Source organism: Podarcis cretensis (genome assembly GCF_951804945.1).
Source record: "Podarcis cretensis genome assembly, chromosome: 17".
Taxonomy (NCBI): domain Eukaryota; kingdom Metazoa; phylum Chordata; class Lepidosauria; order Squamata; family Lacertidae; genus Podarcis; species Podarcis cretensis.
Window position 1 is genome coordinate 41305329 of NC_137187.1, and position 18413 is coordinate 41323741.

At 45.6% G+C, this 18413-nt stretch overlaps 1 protein-coding gene and 1 long non-coding RNA gene across 3 annotated transcripts; one reads left to right on the plus strand and one right to left on the minus strand.

Moving 5' to 3' along the window:
* Positions 1 to 22: 22 nt before the first annotated feature.
* On the minus strand, positions 23 to 11232 carry LOC307205988 (selenide, water dikinase 2-like). Of its 2 annotated transcripts, none has more exons than XM_079958752.1 (8): positions 10932 to 11232; positions 9545 to 9648; positions 9307 to 9414; positions 8342 to 8496; positions 7212 to 7302; positions 5896 to 5995; positions 848 to 1060; positions 23 to 753 (listed from the first exon to the last, which is right to left on the minus strand). In XM_079958752.1, the coding sequence occupies exons 1-8, from the start codon at positions 11215 to 11217 to the stop codon at positions 524 to 526; spliced, it is 1287 nt and encodes a 428-aa protein (XP_079814878.1). In that variant the 5' UTR covers positions 11218 to 11232; the 3' UTR covers positions 23 to 523. The 2 variants fall into 2 exon arrangements, with proteins under 2 accessions (XP_079814878.1, XP_079814879.1); XM_079958753.1 differs by lacking the exon at positions 10932 to 11232 and adding an exon at positions 10111 to 10177.
* Positions 6002 to 7987, plus strand: LOC307206044. Its single transcript, XR_013834230.1, has 2 exons — positions 6002 to 6766; positions 7664 to 7987. It is a non-coding gene; the product is annotated as an uncharacterized lncRNA (long non-coding RNA).
* Positions 11233 to 18413: the final 7181 nt, after the last annotated feature.

Sequence of the window (18413 nt, forward strand, 5' to 3'; positions counted from 1 at the left end):
ACCCTTCCAAATACCACAATAGTTGTAGAAATCAACTTTATTAACTCAATCACCAATAATTTACAACCCAAGGAACAATCCATGAAGCTGAGCTTGGTGCTGCTCCTCCAGGTTTCCTCTGCTCCTCCAAGCCCATGATTGGGTTTTAACGGAGGTGCTTCATAATGAGAGGAGAGACCTCTGGCCCAACCAAATGGCTTTTTAAGTCACCCACCCTCCTTTTGGACCAGCTGCTCAGTCTGACCAAAAGCTGGGAGAGCTCAATAACAAGCAGAACTATTCCAATAAATAATTCAAGTTACCATCTTCTCCAAAATCAAGAGTGTCCGCAATTTACCTGCTTGCAGGAAATGACTTTAAAATTGATCACATCAGATGGCAGGAAGGAACCAGCCACCAACTGATAGAGTGTTCTGAGGATCATTTTGCTGTAGAAGGTAACTGCACACTGATCCAAAGGCTCAGGTGCTACCCTTTTCAATCCCAGAACCTACAGTGGATAAAAGAAAACTATTTTGCCACCTCATGATGCAGCTTCAGGGCTGGCACTGGAATTATTATCCTGAGGGGATGCACTGGCCCCACGGGGTGTCACTTCAATGATACGGGGTTTGTCAATGATGCGAGCGGTCTGGTTGCCCTTCTCCACAATGCCAATGATCCAGGCTTGGTGTCCTTCTCCATATTTGGGAGATTTGATCTCTGCGCAGAAGCGAGCAGCCTGCTCTCGGGGTAAACAGATCAGCAGCCCACCTGCCATGTAAGAGAGCAAGTTACAGGTCACTTACAGGTTTAAATTCCCTTCAACCCCACCTTCAGCTCCTGTAGCGCAGGCTACTGATCTTACCAGATGTCTCGGGGGATGTTCCTTGTAGTAGCCGTGACCGGTTGCCACACGCTTTGCTAATAGCAGCCATTTTGGCAAGGATAGGCAGATTGTGGATGACAAATGACACCTCACTGCGCTGCTGTTTGGCCAAATTCTGTGCATGACCCAGAATACCAAAGCCTGTAATATCTGTAGCAGCATGGGCATTGAAAGTATGCATCAAGCTGGCAGCTGAAAGACCAAGAGCATGAACATTTAAAAGCAGAAGTAATGGCAAAGTAGCAGTCACAATTGCTGCTAGCAATCTCCAAACAACCACTGTCTAGCCTATAGCTAATACAGCAAGAACCAATCACTACTTCATCACGAGGCAGCTTCTGAAGGGTAGTAGCAACATTATGTGTTCAGCAGGGATGCAGTAACCTTTGGCTTTACATATACGATGTACATAAATTCTTCATTAATACCTGCCCATCACGGTATGGGGACATGGGGTCCACTCAGGTCCTGGAGCCTCATGTCTAAGAGGATGGAAATCTTTTCAGCCCAAGGACTGCACTCCCTTACAAGCCACTTTCCAGGGAAAACACTTTTTTGGAGTAATGCCATAACATTATATATCAGTGGAAAGATAATTTAATGAAGAATGTAATGCAATACCTTTTATGAAGGATTATTTATTACAACAGCAGTCATAAAGAAGAAACGTGAAACATAGAAAAAGTGAGATATACAAAAATTCTCACCACGTCAGTTAATAGTTGGGTAACCTTTAGCTTTAATTATGGCCTTAAACACTTTCCTGTGGAGTGAACCAAGTTTTTTAGTTCTGCAGCTGTAATAATGTGAAACCAAGATTGAATTATTGCCTCCATTTATTGGGTTTTCTTGCTGGGTTGCTTCTGACTAACAAGTTTCTTTAGTTGGCTCCATAGATTTTCGACTGGGTTAAGGTCTGGGTTATGTGATATTGGGCATTTACATTCCCATTAATAATGCAAATTATGCCCACACCTTTTGCTGTCATACTGCCCCAGATCATAACACTTAACTGGGTGTTTCATGGTACTTGCAATGCAAGTAGAATGGAAATCTCTGATTCTTCTCCTCATGTATTTCAGGCCATCCACTACCAAAAGCAAGGAGATTTGGGTCTCATCCCTCCAAATAGCACTGTCCCATTGTTCTGTTGTCCAGTTAACATGGGTTTTAGGCCAGTTTGATCTTTTCAACCTTTGTTTGAGATAACAATGGCTTTTTCCTTGGAATTCTAGCATTTAGACCGTATTCCAGCAGTCTGTGCCAAACAGTTCTTGCACTCAACTTCACATTACATTGCACCATGTCATCTTGTATACACCCAGATGATTTTATTCTGTCCCATATACACAGCCTCTCAATTCTTCCATTGTCACCTGCTGTTGTGCACCCTTTCCTGCCTTTTCCAGTCTGATTTTGTAGTGACTGAGTCTCCTTATACCTCTTCAAAAATTTAGCAATGCCACCTTTGGTTAAGTTTCCACCAATTTTTCTTCTAATTTCTTCATAATTGTAGCCTTGTTCACTTAATATACTATTTTACTAAATGAAAGAACAAAAAAAACACAAAACAACAGAAAAACAACCAGCTTGATAACATCAATAGCTGAATCCTACTGTGACCTGATTGAATCATTGCCCAAACAAGTTGACACCTGATTGGCTCTCTAAACACCCATGCTCATTTGCTACATTCAAATAAAGGATAGCTACTGCATATCAACCTAAGCAAGCTGTGCTTCCTTTTTCTGGTTATTTGGCTATAACTTTTGACAGATAATTGAACAAACTTTGTTGCATTACATTCTTCATTATTTTTCCATTGATATATAACTTTATGGTATTACTAAAAAAAGAAGTGGTGGTGTTAGGAGCCATCAAACCTCGGAAATACACGTTTTCCAAAACGTTTCCACAATTTGGGCCACTAGTGTACACCCCGTTCTGTCAGCAAATTAAGTTATGGACTCAATTCCCCCTTTGTTTAAAAGTATCAAATTTTGAGGGACACAGGTGGCGCTGTGGGTTAAAGCCTCAGCGCCTAGGGCTTGCCGATCGAAAGGGTGGCGGTTCGAATCCCTGCGGCGGGGTGCGCTCCCGCTGCTCGGTCCCAGCGCCTGCCAACCTAGCAGTTCGAAAGCACCTCCGGGTGCAAGTAGATAAATAGGGACCGCTTACCAGCGGGAAGGTAAACGGCGTTTCCGTGTGCGGCTCTGGCTCGCCAGAGCAGCGATGTCACGCTGGCCACGTGACCCGGAAGTGTCTCCGGACAGCGCTGGCCCCTGGCCTCTTAAGTGAGATGGGCGCACAACCCCAGAGTCTGTCAAGACTGGCCCGTACGGGCAGGGGTACCTTTACCTTTATATCAAATTTTGAAGGGCACTAGGGCTGGGCAATATCTGGTTTTCAATATAACGAAACAGCTAAACATTGCAATATACCAATACATCACAATTATCTGAAATAAGATGGAGCCACGTAGAGGCGAACATGGTAATGTCCTCGCAACTGCTACTAAGTTACGGGTCTAAATCACCACACACTAAATCATCACTTTCATCAGCAGGCAAGCCAAAATGCATCCAAACAGGACTTGGGTTTTGGGCTTGAATATTCAGGCCTAGGACAATCCAAAATACAGTGGTGAATCAGAGTAAATACAAATAATCTGGGAAAATATTGGAACGACAACAAAATAATCTAAATTTGATGCATATAATTATATGAAAATTAACTCAATGATAGCATGCTTCAACCAAACCATTAAAGATTTCTGGAGAATATATTAATGTTCTATGCAGTTTTAGGGGCAAATTAAAAAATTACAATATTAAACTTGCATAAATTCAATCTGTTTTCTAGTAATTTAAGAAGCATCTCCTTCCCAACTCAGAGGGCCAACTGCAACTCTATGCATGAGTAAGCCCTCCTGAGTTCAGCTAAACTTGCTTCTACTTTCCTGGGAGTAAGCCCCATTGAATCTAGTAGAGCTTACTTCTGAGTAGACACACATTTGCTTGGACTCCTTACCGACAAGCACCCACCCTCCCCATCATTCTTGCCTCACAACACTCAACCTCCCATTTCAGCACGAGGCAGCAACTGTTAAATCTTCATTTCCTCCCATTGTGACACAGAAGGGCCCCCATCACACCATTCTCTACCTTTTTATCAAAGGGAAGGGGGAACAGCAATGAGATAGCATTCTTTAAATAAAAAAAAGCCTTTTTCATATGAGGGAAGCTATTTAGGGTGAACCAACTATGTCATTGGGGGACGCAGGTGGCGTGGGGGACGCAGGTGGCGCTGTGGGTTAAAGCCTCAGCGCCTAGGGCTTGCCGATCGAAAGGTCGGCGGTTCGAATCCCTGCGGCGGGGTGCGCTCCCGCTGCTCGGCCCCAGCGCCTGCCAACCTAGCAGTTCGAAAGCACCTCCGGGTGCAAGTAGATAAATAGGGACCGCTTACCAGCGGGAAGGTAAACGGCGTTTCCGTGTGCGGCTCTGGCTCGCCAGAGCAGCGATGTCACGCTGGCCACGTGACCCGGAAGTGTCTCCGGACAGCGCTGGCCCCTGGCCTCTTAAGTGAGATGGGCGCACAACCCCAGAGTCTGTCAAGACTGGCCCGTACGGGCAGGGGTACCTTTACCTTTACTATGTCATACACAGCAACTTGTTTTTTTGTTCTTACTTTCATGGGAGTGGGGGAGAAGGGGCTGCATCAAAGCCTCAGACAGTAGAAAAGGGAGGGGAGAGAAAGGCATGCACATGCACACACACAGTGCAGAAGGGTAGATGGGAATAGAGAGAGCCTTAACAGGGCAACTTGGTTTTTTGTTCTTTTGTTCTTGGTACTGCTCCCAGCCTCTGATGGGTAGTAAAGGCATAAAGGAGGGGAGAGAAAGGCTTTGCAGTGTGTGCATACGCGCGCGCGCACACACACACACACACACAGAGTGGCAGAAGGGGAGACAGGCAGTAAAGGCATCAGAGCGGAGAGAGCCGTTTCAGGCACACATATGCAGGGGAGTAAAGAAAGACTTAAATAACAGGGCAACCTTTTTTGTTCTTACTCTGAAGAAAACAACCCTGCTTGTTCTTTCACTGGGTAAGGAGAGGGGAAAGGGGGCTTCCAGCAAGAATCCCCAAGCCAGCTCAGACCAGCATCTCTGCAAACCACACCTACCAGCCTGTCACACTGGGTACTAGCCTACTTTAAGCAAGCAGAACCTAGTCTTTTAAGTTGCTGCTGCTGCTGCTGGTTTCCCAGCTACTTTCATAATCGTCACCTGCAGAGGCAGTGGAGCTGAGCTGGGGCTCGCTGCAGAATTGAAACATAGTGATAGCTGCTACGCCTGCTCTTGTGAGTCACTTGCTGCTTCTGTAGGAGGCACCGGAAGCACTAAGAAGCACATGGGTTTTCTCAAATTCACGATGTTTGCCAGGTAACATTTTATGAACGTTATTGTTATGTGGACTTCCTAATCGATTTTGAACGATATATTGAAAAATCACCCAGGTCTAATCTGCACACATATCTGCAGACGGAATCTTAAATCGCCTGAGCTTTATTACTTTCATCCCAATGGTAGCTTTTTGCGATGAGAAATACTAATCAACTGCTATGTAAAAAAAATAAAAAATATTCTTGTACATAAAACAAGATATTCCATATTTCAACACATTTTCTCCTTTAAAGATGAAGTTTAAAAGATGAAGATTAGAAGAATTCAGAAGGTCCTGGGACTCGAATGTCCCAAGAACCTGAGAAGTACATGGGCAGACTTTCAAGATTTATTTTGAATATTTCTATCCCACCTTCTGCCTCAATATGAGGAACTCTAGGTGGACCATGTGTTTTCCAAAACAATCAAAAACCTTTGTATTCTAGATGACATGTAGGAGGTCTCCAGTACAACTATAGGTATAGTATCCTGGTTTTTTAAAATAATAAGAATTGCATTTGCTGCCACAGTGGTATCAATCATTTGCCTTATAAATGAAGAACAAGTCAAAACGCCCCCCCCATACCTGTCCTGTTCAACATGGCCATACTGAACATGGCTTCCTGATATGCCAGTTCAACATCTTCTCTGGAAACCACCAGCTTAATTTTATTCCACCGTTCTGGCTGAAATGGAAAAGTAGTATGTTAAGAAATTGTTTTGAGGCTGCATTTCTCACTAACAAATTCAGGGGTCTCAAGTTAGTATAATGCAACATGTCTATAATAGCACCAACTCCTTGATCAGGAAGCCTCTTGACCTTGGGATGTGCTTAGGGAATCTACTCCTTGTATTGGGCCAGAGAGAGGCAGATGGAGGGTGCTGATTGCCCTGTTGTCCAGCAGCATCCCTGATCTAGCTGGCAGATGTAGTCTTGGGGATACTAAAATGATAATCTTGAGGGATTTCACGATCCACGCGGAGGCTGCTATCAGGCCAGCTCGAAACTTTGTGGCCTCCATGACAACCATGGATCCCTCTCAGGTAGTTATCAGTCCAACACATGTGATCTTTGCCCCCAAGTGATATGAGGGATAGACTGAAGATAGAGGGAATACAATGCATTCCCATGTCATGGTCAGACCATTATCCAGTTAAGTTTAGGATCACGGTGGCATTTCTCCCTGTAAGGGTGGTGGGCCAATTCAGGTAGCCTGTTCTCAAAGACTGATGAAATCAGGTTCCTGAATGCTCTGTGATTTTCCATGGACAAAGCTAGTGACCCTGTCAAAGTCCTGGTCTTGCTTTTGAAACAGGTGGTTTTTGTACATCCATACTGGCATTTTGTAGCCCAAGCAGCTCCTAGGTACTCTGAGGAGATCCGGATTATGAAACAAGCTGGACAAAGACTGGAGTGCAAGTGGTGCACGTCTCATTCTGAAGCTGACCAAACACTGGTAAAAACACACGATTGTGCCTATTATGTGGCAGTGCGAGCTGCAAAACAGGCTCTCTTTGCAGCTCGCATTGTCTCCTCTGGTAGCTAGCCAGTGAAGTTATTTCAGATGGTCTGGAGGTTACTGACTCCCAGTGTGGAGAAGCATTTGAAGACCCCTGTGACCAACTGGCTATGCACTTTGAGGATAAAGTCATTCAACTTTGGTGTGATATCGACTCTCCATTTGTTGAAAGTACCCAGTGCCGCTATTGAGAATGTTTTGTGGGATCACTTTCACCTTAAGCAAGGAGCTCATCTGGACAAGGTCTGGGGCAAGGAATGCATCCAACCACATGCCCCTTGTTCCTCCTAGCTTATTGAAACTATGCATACAAGAGGATTCCCTGCAGATAGATAGAGGAATACAAATGGATGTGCAAGGTTTCCCACAGATGAGCACTTACATTATCTAGCCACTGATGAGCATTTACAGCCACTTGAGTCCCCAGTGGTTTAGTCAGCACAAGAACATCCCCTGGAACAGCACTGTCTGGCCTAAAATCATAAGAAACAGGAGCTCACACTCAGACCTACTTGTTTATGTTTAGCAGTTATAGCCTGTCCATAACAGAGTTCTTAAAGAGTTCTTAGTGTGGTGTCTAAACCTGGGTCCAAAGTTTATCTCCCCAAGTCAGGAACAAGAGACAGATTTCCGATTGATTGGGAGAGGGGGAACCTTCTTGTCCTAGCAGGCAAAATCTTTAGTTCCCTCTGCCCTACAGGCCAACTTTGAATGGTGTATGGTCCAGCCAACCTGTCAAAATTAGCCTGTGGGGATGGGAGGAGACAGTGACTAAGCAGAATTGAACTAAACTGATACTCAAGAGTTCAATTTTATTTTATTTTTTTGTCACAGGATCTAGCTGCATCTCTTCCTGCAACACACACAATGACAAATGTGACATCAAGTGTGCAGCAAGTGGCCATAGTTTGGGGGAAAATGGCCTGGGAGACCAAATATGACCTCTGGTTCCTCATCCTTGCTGCCGACCATGGCAACCTTCAACCCTGTTAAGTCTGAAAGAGCTGAAAGAGACAACACCACCCAGCAATTCCACCAAGTCTCAGTAATGTAATGCCAGGTCAGCTGCTGCCTCAACCATCAAATCATGGCTGAGGAAGCATTAATATGGTCCCAAAATAAACTTGCATACAGGCAGCTTACAAAGCCAGTACTGGTTATCTGAATCACAGATGGGATCATTTGTCTTCAGAGCATTATGTACATTACTATAGTCTCAACTTCCACATGACTCTATGATCACTGTGACAGCCGAAGCAGCAATATTGTTAGTCCTGGAATAGTTAAGAGGATTTGCCAGCCCCCAACCCTACTGTTTTTGCTCTAAAGTGGAATGGGCAATCCCTAGCTCAAGTCTACCATTTCATTATTTGATTCAGTGATCCCAATGTCTAGCAAGCATCCTCTAAACCTTTCAGCTGTTAAGATTGCAACACAATTACCTCTCTTGTAAATACATCTATGGCATGCATTTTCAAATCAGGTCTCTCCCAATGAGATGCATTTACTCACATGATGAACTCATTGGGCTGGCATACAACTGTTGCAACTCCTCCAACAATAATCCAAGGATTCAGGACAGTCTGCCCACCAGTTACTGAGGTGCCACCATCTTCTGCTGCATCCCGAAAGCCCTTGATTATCAGTGGCATTATTTTCTCCCGCTCCTGGGTGAAGGATAAAATAAAGGATTCAGAAAATCAAGACTGATGTGGAAAGCTGGGTCAGGGATACTAAGGACTGTTTCCTACCTGTATGTTTCACAGAAAGGCAGGGTCTATAAAGCACTTACTCTGTGAAGTGTCATGCAATCACATTTCAAGCACCAAACAAAGCCATTGTTAAGGAAGCTAAACTATAGGTTTTTATGATGCCCAAGTTGACAAGCAAATATTTGCAAATGGCCAGCCTTTGTTTGGTGTGATAAGTGAGCCGACAAGTCACCATCTCTGGTGAACATCACAGAAACAAGACTGCCAATGGAAAACCTAAATAAAGCATGATTTGACCTTTTTGTCTGGAAGCCAGAATTATGGTCAACACAAACTACAGTTTGACATGTCTGAACTAGGTTTCTGATCTTATTCCTTGCAAATAATCATTCACTTAAATCCTACTTTAACTGGCAGTGGCTCTCCTAAGTATCAGGCAGGGATAATACACATCACCTATTACCCAATTATTTAGCTGGGGCTGCCAGGGATAGAACCTTAGACCTCTGACAAGCGAGGCATGTGCTCTATAAATTATCTGCCTTAAAATGTTCAGAGGTATCTATTTCCAGGCTGTAGTCAGGCTGAAACAAACCAAAGCTCTGCAGGTGAAGCCAGAGAAAGAAGTTCCTTTTCTGAAATCCACTTGTGCCATAATTACCTACCATAATTATGTCAAAAAAACTGTACATTAAAATATTCATTTTTCCTATTATTTAAGTAAAATGTATTTCTAGAGACAAACTTATCCATTATACTTCTCACCTCCTCAGTCATTTTCTGGCTTACACTCAGAAGCATAAGCATGTTGTCACATTCTGTGATGCCCATGGCGTAGAGGTCACTCAGCACGTTAGCACAGGCAATGCGGCCCTAGACCAGACACACACAGCAAAAGATATAGAATGAGGAAGATGACACACAAGGCAACTGTCCTCATGAACTGTCTCACATCACAAATGTACCATGGCTAATTCTTTTTTATCCAGTCAAGCCTGCTCACCATCATATATGGGTCCTCCACTAGTGGATAAAAGAAGTCTGTGGTCTGTACAAGGGAGAGACCCCCATGCCTCAATGGGATCACACAGGAGTCCATTCCGATGCCTGTGGAGATAAGGGACCCCAAGCACATCAGCACCTTTAGAAGTATTCCCACCCCAAACACCTACTTGTTTTAGGTCAATGACTTCTTGTGATCTCTGACCACTGGTCCTGTAAGCTAGGGATGATGGGAGTTGTAGTCCCAAAACAACTGGAGGGTCAAGTTTGGCCATCACTGTTTTAGGTAGTCAGAACAGCCCTATCTTCAGCCCAGGTCTACAAATGCAGCCAAATGAGGAATAATGTCCTAGAGTCCAAAGATTGAGATAAACAACTACCTGACATTCAGAAGACATCTTAAGGCAGCCCTGTTCAGGGAAGTTTTTAATGTATGACATCTTAGTGTATTTTTGGTCTTTGTGGAAGCCGCCCAGAGTGGCTGGGGAAACCCAGCCAGATGGGTGGGGTACAAATAAATTATTATTATTATTATTATTATTATTACTACTACTACTACAGTAGTACCTTGGTTCTTGAACTTAATCTGTTCCGGAAGTCCATTCCAAAACCAAGGCATGCTCTCCCATAGAAAGTAATGCAAAATGGATTAATCGGTTCTAGGCTGTTGAAAAACTACCCCTAAAACGCTTCTCCCCACTGCCCCAATCAGCATGATCTTTCAAGATCTCTCTCTCTCTCAGGTCAAAGCAACTTCTCCCCACTGCCTCAATCAGTACAGTCTCTCTAAAAATGGAAGCGCAACACTAAAATATTTCCAGAACTGGAACGCTTACTTCTGGGTTTGCAACGTTCGGGTTCTAAGTTGTTGAAGTAGGCTGTTCGAGAACCAAGGTACCACTGTAGAATGGACTTTTGTACGGACTTTTGTACGGAAGGAATTATACAGTACTTGTAATTGAATACTTAAGTGGTCTTAAGTATTTAACGCAGACTCCACATTATATTGTTGCAATCTTTGAAATAATTCTGCAAGACGTATCAGCGTTAATTAGATTTGATTTTTTTGGAGTGGGGGAGGCAAATTCGGCCTAGAGCTTCTGGTGAAGGTTAGACTTTTAAAACTCCCCTACGTTAAGAAAACGACATACGTATTCGAGTAGAAAAACAGAACAGGGGGGAGAGGTCTACGGAGGGCCAGAGCCTCAGCAAGCTACCCCGCTGCAGGATATGGGGCATTGATTTAAACGGAGAAAGTCCGAAAAACGCCTCCCACCCCGCCTGGCGGCGGCCCCCCCGCAGCCTGAGCCTCCCCTTCAGGGCTCGCCCGCCTCCTTCCGCGGCCCCTTCCGGAGCGCCCTCCCCACCCCTCGCGCGCCCAGCCTCACCGAGGCTCCGGGGGGCCCCGCCGCCGGCAGCCGCCTCCCCGGCGCCCGCCTCTCCCGCGCGGGCCCCGCCGAGTCCCTCCAGGAGCCTGAGCAGCGTCTCCTGAGGGACTTTGCAGCCTCAGCCGCGCAGCTCCCCGTAGCTGGTGAGCCGCCAGCCCGGGTTGAGCCCCAGCGCCTCGGGCTCGAAGGGCCGGTAGCCCGGCGGGCCTACGGGGCTGGGGGCGGCCGCCGCCGCCGCCGCCAGGGAAGGAAGGCCGGCCGAGGGGGAGCCTGCCAGCGCCGCCATGACGCCTCGCCGAGGGAGAGGGCGGCCGTTGGGCGGGCTGAGGAGAAAGGGCGGGAACGCCCGGCGGCCTCTCGGAGCTCTCGCGAGAGCCGCACTCCCGCGCAGGCGCCCCGCCGCTCTGCCCGCTGCTTCCGGCTCCGGGGCGGGACGCAGCAGCGCCTCTTCCGGCGTGAGGGCGGGAAGTTGCCGTCCGCGGCGGGAGCTGCTCCGCCTCGCCGGGCCGCCCGGACCCCGCGGCGCCAGATTCGGGCAGTCGGATTCCAGGGCGGGCTGCGCTGCCCTCACCGGCCCTAGAATGCTGCCGCCTCTGCTGAAATGTGTCACTCGGCCGGCTCCGCATCTTGCGAAGGCCCCTCTCTCCTCTCCTGAGGCCTCGGGAGGCGCACCTGCCAGATGCCCCGAGCGCGAGCCCAGCCGCCTCACCCCCCCCCCCCGTATTGGAGTTCCCAAAGGGACGCGTCCAGTGCCCGGAAATTAAGACACGGGGGGGGGGGAGATGGCTGCTGTTCGCATGTCCTGTTACACATTGAGTTGGCTACAATAGGAAACGATGCTGGATGTGAAAGGCCCTTGGTCTGTTCCAACAGGGCTCTTCTTTGTACATAAATCGCATAGCCACTGAGTAGCACATAAATAAGGGTAAGTTCTACCTCAGTGGCAGAGCATCTGCTTTGCATGAATAGGTGAAAGGTTTTAGGATAATACTGGTTGGCATCTGTCTGTCTCAGGAGACAGTGGAAGAGTGAACCTTTGGGGGCGAAGTCAGACTCTTGTAAGGTTGCAGCTCCTGTATTATTGTTGTTTAGTCTTTAGTCGTGTCCGGCTCTTTGTGACCCCATGGACCAGAGCACGCCAGGCACTCTTGTCTTCCACTGCCTCATGTTCTTAGCTTCAAGAACACCGTCCAACCACCTTTCCCTCTGTCATCCCCTTCTCCTTGTGCTCTCCATCCTTCCCAACATCAAGGTCTTTTCCAGGGAGTCTTCTCTTCTCATGAGGCGGCCAAAGTATTGGAGCCTCAGATTCACGATCTGTCCTTCCAGTGAGCACTCAGGGCTGATTTCCTTCAGAATGGAGAGGTTTGTTCTTCTTGCAGTCCATGGGACTCTCGAGAGTCTCCTCCAGCACCATAATTCAAAAGCATCAATTCTTCGGCGATCAGCCTTCTTTCTGGTCCAGCTCTCACTTCCATACATCACTACTGGGAAAACCACAGCTTTAACTATATGGACCTAAACTAACTAAACTCCATGGACAAAGACCACAGCTCCTGTATAGTTGTAGAGAATGATATGGGAGATACATGTTTTGTTGCAACTGGGACAGATGAAGCCGTCCCGTTGTGCTGCTACAGATTCACCATGGCATTTCTCTCTGCACCCCTCTAGGCCTTGCTGATTTATATTGCCACCTCCTAAGCCCCTCTGGTACCAGTGTCCAGCACGCCGATGGAGAAACAAGCTGCAGTCTAGTGCTGGAGGCAGAGGGACTCAGTTTTACCCTGATAAACCCCTGAGTGAAACCACCATCGGGAGAAACAAGTTGTATACATTTTGTTCCTCCTTCACTTCCTTAAACTGCTTGGCTGAAGAGCGCGCCACTGCCCTCGCTTCAGCCAAGCAGTTTTACGGAGCCCCCAACCCGCCACTGGTTGCCATCCTGCCCCCCAGCTGAGCCTCGCCAGTCCCCCTCACCTGTCAAGGCAGTGGCATAGGCTATTTTGGTTGCCACCACTGCCTTGGTACAGGCGGGGGGAGGCGTGAGTGGGCTGCCTCTTCCTCCCAGGATGGAGAGGCAGCCCACTTGCCCCCCCCCCGCCATGTCAAGGCAGTGGGTGAGTTAGACATGCGAACGCAGCATTCAAGTGCCTGCCTCATATGCCACTGCTTTGACACTGGCTCCTTTCCAACATCGTAATATACCTCCATATTGGGGTGTTTAGCTGGTGGTATATTACAATGTTCAAAAGCAGTTATGGCCCAGCCCTACACTCCTCCCAGCGGTCATTCTTCCTCTGGTCACTGCTATAGATACACAACTTGACCATCTGTCTCCAAGCACTGTGGTCATCTGCAAGGGATTCCCACAAGGTGGGGTTGATGTTGTCAGCATTCATGTCATGTTTGCAGACATTTTTGTAACGCAGAGTTGGTCTGCCAATGGGCCTGGTGCCTGAAGCCAGCTTTCCCTGGGAAGCATGTCCTTGGGGGTCCTGCCAGCTGTGCCAATACCCACATAACTGATCACATGACATGGCACACACACACCATTTCCCTCAACTTGCGGGGGCAGCCCCCTTAAACATTTTATTGCGGGGAGCGAAGGGACCTCGGCCCCTAGGCTCCTATGGGTCCTGCCATCTTCCATTCTGTGGACATGACCAAGTCAGTGTAGATGTTGCTGAGATGGGGGAGTGAACAGGCTGGGAATGTGGATTTGGGAGAGCACATCTTTGTTTGAAAAACTGTCCTGCCATGAGATACCCAAAATCTTCCTGACACAGTGCATGCACAAGGCATTGAGGTGTTACTCCTGATGATTGTAAGTTGCCCATGACTCACTTCTATCACATTCTCCCGTACCCTTTTGGAGAGATGGGCTATTGCTGTAACTGCTTTGCCAATACACTGGTCCAGCTCAGCACTGATGAAGAGGTTGCTAATGGAGAGGAACCCAGTTCAACAAAATTATCTACCACCTCAGATGTGGAGTGCTGGTGCTGTCTTGACCTAAGTTACTGTAAGGCTGATGGTGAGACCAAATTCCCTGCAGGCTTGGGCAAAACAGTTGATGGGTCTCTGTAGAGCTGCCTCTGTGTGTGCTGTCAAGGCTGCGTCATCTGTAAACAATATCTCTCAGATAAGAACCTGCCACACTTTAGTCTTGGCATGGAACTGTGCTAGGTTGAACAGAACCCAGTTGTTCCTTGAATGGTGTACACACCATTTTCAGTCAAGCTGAAGGCATAGGACATCAACAGCGACAATAATATGGCAAAAAGAGTTGGGGTGAGAACACAGCCCTGTTTCATAGCATTTTTTATAGGGAGGGCATCTGAGGATGAGCTGTCATATTGGACAGTGCCACGCATGCTCTTGTGGAAGGACACAATCCTCTTGTGAAGCTTAGGTGGGCAACCTATCTTGTCGAGCAGTGTGACGAGTCCTTTCAGCTGATGAGGTCAAAGGCCTTCATCAGATCTATGAAGGCAATGTATGAAAGGGTGTCTCTGCTCTTGGCATTTCTCCTGCAGCTGACACAGCGAGAAGATCAGGTCAACTGTTGACCTCTGAGCTCTAAAACCATATTGTGACAGAGGATAGATCCTGTCAGCGAGTGACTGTGATTTGTTGAGAACTACATGGGTTGTGAAGCCATGATGGTCACCTTTGTTCTTGCAGAGGGTCATGATGCTTTAGTAGCGCATGTCTTGTGCCATGGGACCTTATTCCCAACACTGTGGCGGTGTGTGATGAGGGAGGATTTAAAAGTAGCTTTCTGTTGGGATTCTGTCCTGTCCTGGGACTTTACTGCATGCCTGAGATTTGATGGCATTCTTCAGCTCCTCGAGAGTGGGGGAGCACCTTGCTCTTCCAAGACAGGATACTGTCGACTGCTGTGTCAGAGACCATGTTTCTCTGCAAGGACAGTTATTGGTAGTGCTCTGCCCATTGCTTTATCTGCTTGCTGCAGTCTGTGATGATCTCTCCAGACATGGTTTTCAGCAGTGCAGTTTTTTTGGACAATTGGTCCAAAGGCTTTTTCCACTGTACATTTTGCAAGTGTTGCCGGTGTTAGCAGCAAGTTGAATGCTCAGACACAGCTTTAGCCAGTAGTCAGCACATTGTCTGGCAATCTGCTGGGCATCGCTCCTTCCCTTTCTCACTGTAGCAATTATCTTTTCATAGTGTGCAAACTTGGAGTTCACAAAAGCCTAACACCTTTGTAGCAATAGCAGGCTCCATGTCCTTTATACAGTACTGGCCTTTTGGAGCTATGGAGAGAAGGCTCCGCTTGTGCTGAGGCACACCTCACACCTGGCATGCCACAGCGTGCCAAGGAGCCTTGCACCCACGCTCCATGAACTTGTGGCCTCTTGGCAAGTAGACATGGTTTTCCCCCTGACCTTTTGTCCTTTCATATGATCTGTTTACTAGACAGAACGCTTGGCTAAAGCATAACCAGGAACACAGACACAATCCACTTTCACAACGCCTATGGGAAACACCTGCTAATGCTCAGAATGTGTTTAGATGGAATATATTAAAGTTCAGAGTGGTTTCACTACCTCTTTTTCCAACTGTATTTTATCCAATAAAAAGAGGCTCCACAAGGCTGGCTTTTCAGCTTGCTCCTGCACAGCTCACTTGCATCCAACCTTTCGTCGCCCTCGTTATTCCTGCACCAAGCCCACAGGTAAGGATAGCATCAAAGCAAGCCAATTAGTGTATATCAAAGCAAGTAAATATAAACACATATGAGCTCATTGCTACAACAACTACCAATTAACGTTGGAATTATATTGACTACCAAGATGGCATTAGAAAAGCTTCTGGAAAAGTTCACCTTTGGTTCAACACACTTGTGATCCTCTAAGACCTTATGGAAGAACTATTGAGCAAGCCTGCAGTATATCACAATGCAGACATTGCAGGAATTAATACAGACCATTCCAGCCATACTAATCCTGACTCAGACTGGCAGTAAATCTCCACGCTGTAAAGCAAACAAAACAAAAACCGTTATTTGATATTACTAAAGAATTTTAGACAAGCCAATTATGTGACAATTTGGAACAATATTAAGAGAGACCTCGAAGTGTGGGGTAGGATGAAACTATCTTTTTGGGGCAGAATCTCTTCAATCAAGATGAGTGTGCTTCCAAGGATGTTGTTTTTATTTCAAATGATTCCAATAATCAAGGGGACAAAGATCTTCAGAGACTGGCAAAGAATGATCTCAAAATATATCTGGCAGGGCAAAAAGCCACGAATACAATTTAAATTACTAACTGATGCGAAAGAAAGAGGTCGCTTCGCCCTGCCGGACCTGAAACTTTATTATGAAGCATCTTGTCTCTGTTGGATAAAGGATTGGATAACACTAAAAGACAATAAGTTATTGGATTTGGAAGGGTTTGACAATAGGTTTGGTTGGCACGCTTATTTATGGTTGGGAAAGAAGAAAGCTCACAAAAGTTTTGCCAACCACATTTTTAGAGGTGCCCTTATAGAAATATGGGATAGGTACCAAAATATTTTGGAACCAAATGTACCTCATTGGTTATCCCCACTGGAGGTCATGAGTGTTAAAAAGACAAACATGAGAGAGGATTGGATGACTTATGGAGATATTGTAATTAAAGAAGGGGGGAAATGGAAATTGAAGCCATATGAACAAGTTAAAAAATATGTATATGGTTGCACTACTTCCAAACAAATGAAATGTTTAAGAAGGATTGTAAAGAGAGGAAATATATTGAAGGAGAGTCTAGATTTCAGAAAGAAATAATAAATAATGATTTTAAGGTATTGTCAAAAATGTATAAAATGCTACTGGAATGGCAAACAAAGGACGAAGAAGTTAAATCAGTTATGATACACTGGGCCAGGGATTTTGGTTATAATATACAGTTAGCAGATTGGGAGAAGGTATGGAAGGAAAATATGAAATTCACTGCATGTATGACGATAAAGGAAAATATTATGAAAATGGTATATAGATGGTATATCACTCCCGTAAAATTAGCAAAAATGTATAAGACATGCAACAAATGTTGGAAATGTAAGGAAAGGGAAGGCACATTTTATCATATGTGGTGGGAGTGTAAGAAAGTAAAAGGCTTCTGGGAAATGATATATAATGAGTTGAAAAGGATGTTTAAATACACGTTTGTGAAGAAACCAGAAGCCTTCCTGTTAGGAATTACAGGAAGAGAAATTAATAGAAGTGATTATAAACTTTTTCAATATGCAGTGACTGCGGCAAGAATTTTAATGGCTCAAAAATGGAAACAAGAAGAATTACCAACATTGGAAGAATGGAGACGGAAATTGATGGATTTTGCTGAACTAGACAAATTGACAGGAAAAATTAGATATCAGAAAGATCACAAGTTCACACAGGACTGGAGAAAGTTTACGATTTATCTGGAAAATATTTGTGATGAACAGACAACGCTAGTTGGATTTAAAGAGGCTTTGTGATGAGAAAGGGTATTGTGAGAGGAATAAGAGCTGTAAAGATTAATCAACTGGCAATACAATCATAAAGAAAATGTGAAATAAATTTAAAATTATGAGGATTGTGGAGGGAGCGGGGGGAAGTTCAAAGAATTTGATATTATAGTGGATATGAATGTGTCATTTAAATTTGTAAAAGAAAATTTTTCTAAAAAATTAATAATAATAAAAAAAAGAATTTTAGACAAGCAATCCGATGGCTTGCAACCTGTGTGGAGGAGGAAGAACATCCATCCCCCAGAAGCTCAGCCATCAAATTATACGGTATATACTGTTTTAAATGTTTCATGCAAATGGGGCCCTATTATTTTGTGGAAACTAAAAATTTGTTAAAGGGGAATAATTGAGGGTGTCAAAATACGGACATTATCAGGTTTTGATTTTCATCTTTATTATCTACAGAACAGTGACATTTGAACTGCGTGCTGGAACATGTCAGTGGATAGAGAGAGAGGGATAGGAAGGAAGGAAGGAAGGAAGGAAGGAAGATAAAAGTTCCTAAAGGTAAGAGTTGTTAAACCATGGAACAGACTGCCTTGGTAGGTGGTGGGCTCTACTTTACTGGAGGTATTTAAGCAAAGGCATCAGGATGGCCAGCTGTCAGGGATGCGGTAGTTGCATCCTGCACTGCAAAGCCTACACTGAGCAGGGAGGTTTGTCTTGAGGACCTCCAGGCTGGAGAACAGCAACAATTGACAAAAGATAGACATAATACAGTGGTATCTTGGTTTTCAAATGCCTTGGTAGTCAAACGCCTTGGTTCCCAAATGCCGAACCCGGAATTGTTCTGGTTTTCGAATGTTTTTCGGAAGCTGAGCATCCAGTGTGGCTGTTGGCTATTGCTTCCAGGGCGCCTGCACCAATCAGAAGCTGCGCCTTGGTATTCAAACATTTCAGAAGTCAAAAGGACTTCCGGAACAGATTAAGTTTGGCACTTTTGTTTTTGCTATTTAT

Bases quoted from the DNA above. Each gene is read 5' to 3' on its own strand.
- LOC307205988 (XM_079958753.1), bottom strand. From the start codon at position 10,162: ATGCCTTGGTTTTGGAATGGACTTCCGGAACAGATTAAGTTCAAGAAC. The intron at 9,415-9,544 runs GTGAGCAGGCTT...TGTCTGGTCTAG, and splicing joins TGGAGGACCCATATATGATG to GGCCGCATTGCCTGTGCTAA. The intron at 7,303-8,341 runs GTGAGTAAATGC...TTATGATTTTAG, and splicing joins CAGCCCAATGAGTTCATCAT to GCCAGACAGTGCTGTTCCAG.